The sequence below is a fragment of the Protomyctophum bolini genome (assembly GCF_963924005.1).
Source record: "Protomyctophum bolini genome assembly, chromosome: 23".
NCBI classification, from domain to species: domain Eukaryota; kingdom Metazoa; phylum Chordata; class Actinopteri; order Myctophiformes; family Myctophidae; genus Protomyctophum; species Protomyctophum bolini.
In genome coordinates, this window is record NC_137884.1 from 29,823,775 (window position 1) to 29,829,774 (window position 6,000).

The 6,000-nt window shown below is 46.4% G+C and overlaps 1 protein-coding gene across 1 annotated transcript; it reads right to left on the reverse strand.

The window, feature by feature from the left end:
* Nucleotides 1-450: 450 nt before the first annotated feature.
* On the reverse strand, nucleotides 451-3,158 carry LOC308311035 (uncharacterized protein; the record flags this gene model as incomplete). The annotated part of the gene is made up of 3 exons (XM_080757532.1): nucleotides 451-749; nucleotides 1,267-3,074; nucleotides 3,151-3,158. The coding sequence occupies 2 exons, from the start codon at nucleotides 3,156-3,158 to the stop codon at nucleotides 2,270-2,272; spliced, it is 813 nt and encodes a 270-aa protein (XP_080613658.1). The 3' UTR covers nucleotides 451-749; nucleotides 1,267-2,269.
* Nucleotides 3,159-6,000: the final 2,842 nt, after the last annotated feature.

Consider the following 6,000-nt stretch of genomic DNA (forward strand, 5'->3'; position numbering starts at 1 on the left):
ATGGGATTCTCAGATTGTGATTTGATTAGATATAGGATACTATATCTAATCAAATCACAATCTGAGAATCCCATCGTCAAAACAGTCTGTCTTGAGAGACTAATCAATTCATTGTACGTATTTTTGACCAGCACCTGTAGAATTTCTGGAGATGTGCGTGCTTCCTGTCGTATCCTCCTACTATATTTGTACACTGGTGTGTTATCGGTGTATATTCCCATGTGACTGTACACTGGTGTGTTATCGGTGTATATTCCCATGTGACTGTGAGCGAGGAGCATTTCACATCTATCTGGTGATTTGATATTAACTTTCATAGACGGTACAACTATACTCTTTGGCTTTATGAACAGTAGGTGGCAGGCTTTAGACTTCACAGAGATGTTGGCCTGTTCCAGTGTTGATTTTGACAGCAATGCTTTTATTTAGTTTTAGTCACAGTCTTTTAGATACATTTCCATTTAGTCTTACTTTTAGTCATCTGAAAAGTTTTAGTTTTGGTCTAGTTAAATACCATAACATTTTAGTCGACTAAATACCATAAGATTTTAGTCGTCAGTTGATTTAGTCAACTAAGATACATTTCGGCGGGCCTTGGTAGTGTCGTAATGGCATATTTTACACGTTTTACCCGGTTGAAAATAGACTATCTATAGAAGCTCACTATTTTCAGAGCGTATCACCTGTGCACAACCAAACAATACAATTATTTCTCTTCATTTAACTTCTAGGGGAACTCCTCTCCCTCCCTAACATGTCCATATAATTGGTCTTAGGTTTAATCATCATAGCTTATAGTTCTTATTCAGTTTTCATCAGTGAAAAAAGTGAGTCGACAAACATTTTTACACAATTAACACTTTCAGCGAGTCAATGCTTTCAACTGGACTTGCAGCGAGAATATTTCCAATTGCAAAGTAGTTTTACTTGATATACCTTTATTCTCCCTCGTGCCCTGTGTGGACAGTGCTCTCTCCATCCTTCACCACTCAAGTCTTGCCTACTATAGGCTACTATTGGGGCAGCGGTGGCCGAACGGTTTGCGGAGCGCTCTTGATGATATCGGAAGGTCGCTATAGTTCGTATCCCCGGACCGGCACGTTAAAATTACCACCGCTGAAGTGCCCTTTGAGCAAGGCATTGAACCCCTACCATGAAATGTTCTATGAGCAGGGCCTGGCTGTAAACAAGTTCTTGAGCTTAGTCCAGTTACCCTGGGTAAACATGGTACCTTTCCTTTCCTTAGTCCAGTTACCCTGGGTAAACATAGTACCTTTCCTTTCCTTAGTCCAGTTACCCTGGGTAAACATAGTACCTTTCCTTTCCTTAGTCCAGTTACCCTGGGTAAACATAGTACCTTTCCTTTCCTTAGTCCAGTTACCCTGGGTAAACATAGTACCTTTCCTTTCCTTAGTCCAGTTACCCTGGGTAAACATAGTACCTTTCCTTTCCTTAGTCCAGTTACCCTGGGTAAACATAGTACCTTTCCTTTCCTTGCCTACTATACGTCATTGTATGACAAATAGCATAAAAAAGGCAGATCTACAAGCGTCTACAAATGCTCTTCTTCCAGGCAATGTCGGGTAATATCTCTGAATGTCTTAAAATACAGACACCGGGGTTCATATCGTTGAGGCGACAACAATGACATATTTTGTAATTTAAGTATAAAACAGCATTTATTGTGTTAGTTATGTGTGATTTAATGACAAGAGAGAAACACACCAAAAAAAAAAAAAAAAAAAAAAACAACAACCCAACAACAAATGCTCAGATTTTCAGGGTTCTTTAAAATAGTGAATTATTATATATTATAATATTCTTTTACATTCTTGAAATCACAGGACTTTCTCCGCCCAGAATGATGGCCATGCAGCCTTGAGTCCTGGTGTGTGAGCAGAATGATGGCCATGCAGCCTTGAGTCCTGGTGTGTGAGCAGAATGATGGCCATGCAGCCTTGAGTCCTGGTGTGTGAGCAGAATGATGGCCATGCAGCCTTGAGTCCTGGTGTGTGAGCAGAATGATGGCCATGCAGCCTTGAGTCCTGGTGTGTGAGCAGAATGATGGCCATGCAGCCTTGAGTCCTGGTGTGTGAGCAGAATGATGGCCATGCAGCCTTGAGTCCTGGTGTGTGAGCTGAGGTAGCAGAAATGATCTGAATTCAACAAAACATCCCTGTAAGTAACACAAGACATTGTTTGGGGAGGGGGGGGGGTGGGGATGGGGGGGGGGTGTTACGACAGGATGTCCAAAAGGAGACAGCGGTTTCTATTTCCTGCAGTAGACCACGGCGCCGTAAGCCACCACTCCCACGACGGCGACCAGAGCGGCGCCGCACAGCATCATGGGTAGCTCGCCGGCGGCGCCTGCATGTGGCCCACTCCGCTCCTCTGGCCCCGCCTCCTCTGGCCCCGCCTTCTCCGGCCCCGCCTTCTCCGGCCCCGCCTCCTCCGGCCCCGCCTTTGCCGGTGGCGCGGCGCCCTGCGACGGTGCAGCGGCGGCGGCGGTGGCAGCTTCTTCTTCCACAGGATGGAGGGATTGGTCGAGAGGCTGTTGGCTCCTCCCCACCGGGACGAGGACCGGAGGGGGGGTGCAGAGGACCGGAGGGGGGGTGCAAAGGACCGGAGGGGGGTGCAGCGCCTGCGTGGACAGCAGCTGCCCCAGCTCGGCCGCGGTGAGCCCGGGGACGGGCGTGGCGTTGTGGGAGGGCGGCTCCAGCCGGACCACGGGCATGGGCATGGGCGGGGCCGCCTGCATGAGGCGGCGGGGGGGCCACTCCGCTGACCCTAACCCCCCCCCATGCTCCTCCTCCTCCTCCTCCTCTCGCTGCAGCTCGGCCAGCTCGCTGTCCCCTCCCAGCACGCTCAGCACGCTGCCCTCCTCCTCCTCCTCCTCCTCCTTCTCCAGGTGGACCATGTCTGACATGGAGGAGGAGTGGTTCTCCTCCTCCTCCTCCTCCTCCTCCCCGGCCGTGGGACTGTGGCCGTCGCTGCTGCCGCCGTCCTCCAGGCTCCTGGTGTCCTCGCGGTCCGCGTCCCCCACGGTGGACCAGGACTCGGCCAGCAGGCTCTCACTGAGCCAGGGCCCGGGGTCGGAGGTCAGGGGCCCGGGGTCGGAGGTCAGGGGCCCGGGGTCGGGAGTCAGGGGGCTCAGCCATGCTGCTGCTGCTGCTGCTGCAGGCCTCGGGTCCTCGGACAGGGACGAGGGGTCTCTGTCGCCCCCTGCTGGTCTCCTGCTGGCCTCCAGGGCTGCTGGGCTCTGGCCCTCCAGAGTGGACGTACTGGGTACTGCACGCACAGAGTGTCATGTGTTATTCATTCCATTTAACTGGTTATCATGGTGGTGTTCATTCCAGCCTACCAATGACATGCAATATAGCTTTTCCTATACATGTCACAGATAATTAAGGATGCAACTATATTGCAACTTTTTGTTCTACATCCTGACAGTTTCCTGAAAAAGCTATGTTTCCATGTCAGTCGTTCTTTAGCTAAAGCATAACATAATGCTAACACCAGAAAGGGGTTCCCGCCCAAAATGGGTTAAGTGTAATGGTTGACTACTTGTAGAGATATAGTTGGCTGTATCTCCACCCTTGAATACTTTTGTCTCTTTTTGAAAGAATGTGAGATGATGAGATGAGATGTACTTTATTGTCCCACAAGGGGAAATTTGTCTTGGGCAAAAGTGCATTAGTACATCAACGCTTTTTAAAACAGACAGACAATACACAAAAGACAATACACAGTAGTAGCAGCAAAGTACAAGTCACAAGAGAAGTGCAAGTTGCAATAAGAGAAGGTATAATATATATTTTTTAAAGTGCTAGAGTATTCACAGTTTATAGTACACAATCACAGTAAAGTGCAATATGTGGCTGTCCCTGTAAGAGTGAGGGGGGGGGGGTTGTGTTGTTTTCTCATGTGACAATGATTCACAACCACACAGTGTTTCCTGCTGACTCATATTGCTGTTCCTTTATTCATATTATTGGTTCCATTTTGACATGGCAGTAATTCCCTATATACGTAGTGCACAGCCAGGATGAGACCAAGGCACTCTTGTGGATCACATAGTAGTCTGGATAATGCATAGCAAGAATAGAAAATACCTTTTAATCACCCTGATGAAAGCCTGATGACCGTATTTTTTATATTATTGCTATATGCATTAGCTAGACTATTAAAAGCTTTTAAACTTTTCCACAATAGTGCCTTCATGGTCTCATACTTCTATCCAAAATGTCTCTCTTTTTTAACTATAATTTTTATCCGCAGAACGCAGGACCTTCTAAACTGTGAGGCGACAGTTATTTCTGTAATTGTTTACATTATATTTAAGTTGTTTTTTAACAGGCGATGACTACATAGGCATCTAAACAACAATATATATGAGTAGAGGAAGCCTCTATAATTATTGTGCAATCCAATCATGAGTGCAATGAATGCGTTGTTTAGATTTTATTTGGACAAAAGGGGTGTAGAAAGACATAAACCGCTCCTCCTATCCCCCTGTGAGATCTCTTCTCAGGCAACCTGCGGGATCAGGTGGATCTACAAACCTCCATGACGGAGGCTTCACTGGCTCAAGTCCGAGGTGCATGCAGTTCCTGGCAGGCAGACGGACATTCAGAGCGCATTGGCACACTCACAAATGGAGCCATAATCTCAGTTAAATGTCTGAGTGTGACTGACAAAATAACATTAAGCATTTACAAGAGGGGAATTAAATAGCTGATTATTTGTCCCTCCCTGGACTGACATGAGTCGGCTAATGATTCCCGTGATCGGAAAAAGTTGCTCACTCTTTGCTCCGCGTTTGCAGCACTCGTGTGTGTCTATGTATAGGCATGTGCCTGCATATCTTACTATGTTTAGATACCGTATACATCTCCATCTGTCCGCCCGCGGGCGGAAGCTATTTCAGAGGTTTTGATGTGTGGCCGCATGACGCGAGGGTGGGTCAAAATGTAAAGCCTGGGTTATCGCGCAACAAAAACACAGGCTGTGCTTCTCAACGTGCGGTCCATATTTTGAAAATAGCAGATCTACGAGTTGACAGCCTGCCCCAATGCGTTGTCCTGTGAGCTTGTAGATCTGCCATTATTATTATTTATATTTTTTTCAGAATTGTGGAATATTAAAAAAAAAAAAAACATTTTCCGATGCTCAGAGGCCATACATGTTAAGAGGCCATACATGTTAAGAGGCCATGCATGTTAAGAGGCCATACATGCTACGAGGCCATACATGTTTAGAGGCCATACTGTACATGTTTAGAGGCCATACATGTTTAGAGGCCATACATGCGGTATTAATGTTGGAGTCCTTGACATGAAATCATTTTAACAATCATTGGCATATTAGGACAGAATTCTGCTCATGCTTTCTTTGCCCCTGAAGTCTGTCCTGGTTTGGTGAACAGAATGGATGTATTTTGGTGTGGTTTGGTGAACAGAATGGATGTATTTTGGTGTGGTTTGGTGAACAGAATGGATGTATTTTGGTCTGGTTTGGTGAACAGGATGGATGTATTTTGGTCTGGTTTGGTGCATGAATGTGAGTTTCTCTCAAGGTGACTTGTCCTGACTGAGGCCTAAGTTTCATGTCAAAGTTTTGCTTGCTTAGAAAATACTACCACGCTGCTACTCTAATACTACCACGCTACTACTCTGGAAATAGATAGCCTCTATTCTGTACGCTTTGACCCGTGCAAATGTATCACATTCACAATAGGATTACTGGAAAAGTAGAGTGCCCCACACACACACACACACACACACACACACACACACACACACTGTACGCCAGCAGACCTACAGTAGCTACAGGTACAAACCAGCCTAAACCTGGTACTGTATTATTATGTAAAATGAATATGCCAGTTGGTGAAAATGCAGATGCTGTCTAGCCACAATGAGCGTCTGCTTGTCATAATTGATCAGTGTCTGAGACAATTATTGGACCAATATATGTATACGCATTCAACCAGAAAGAAAT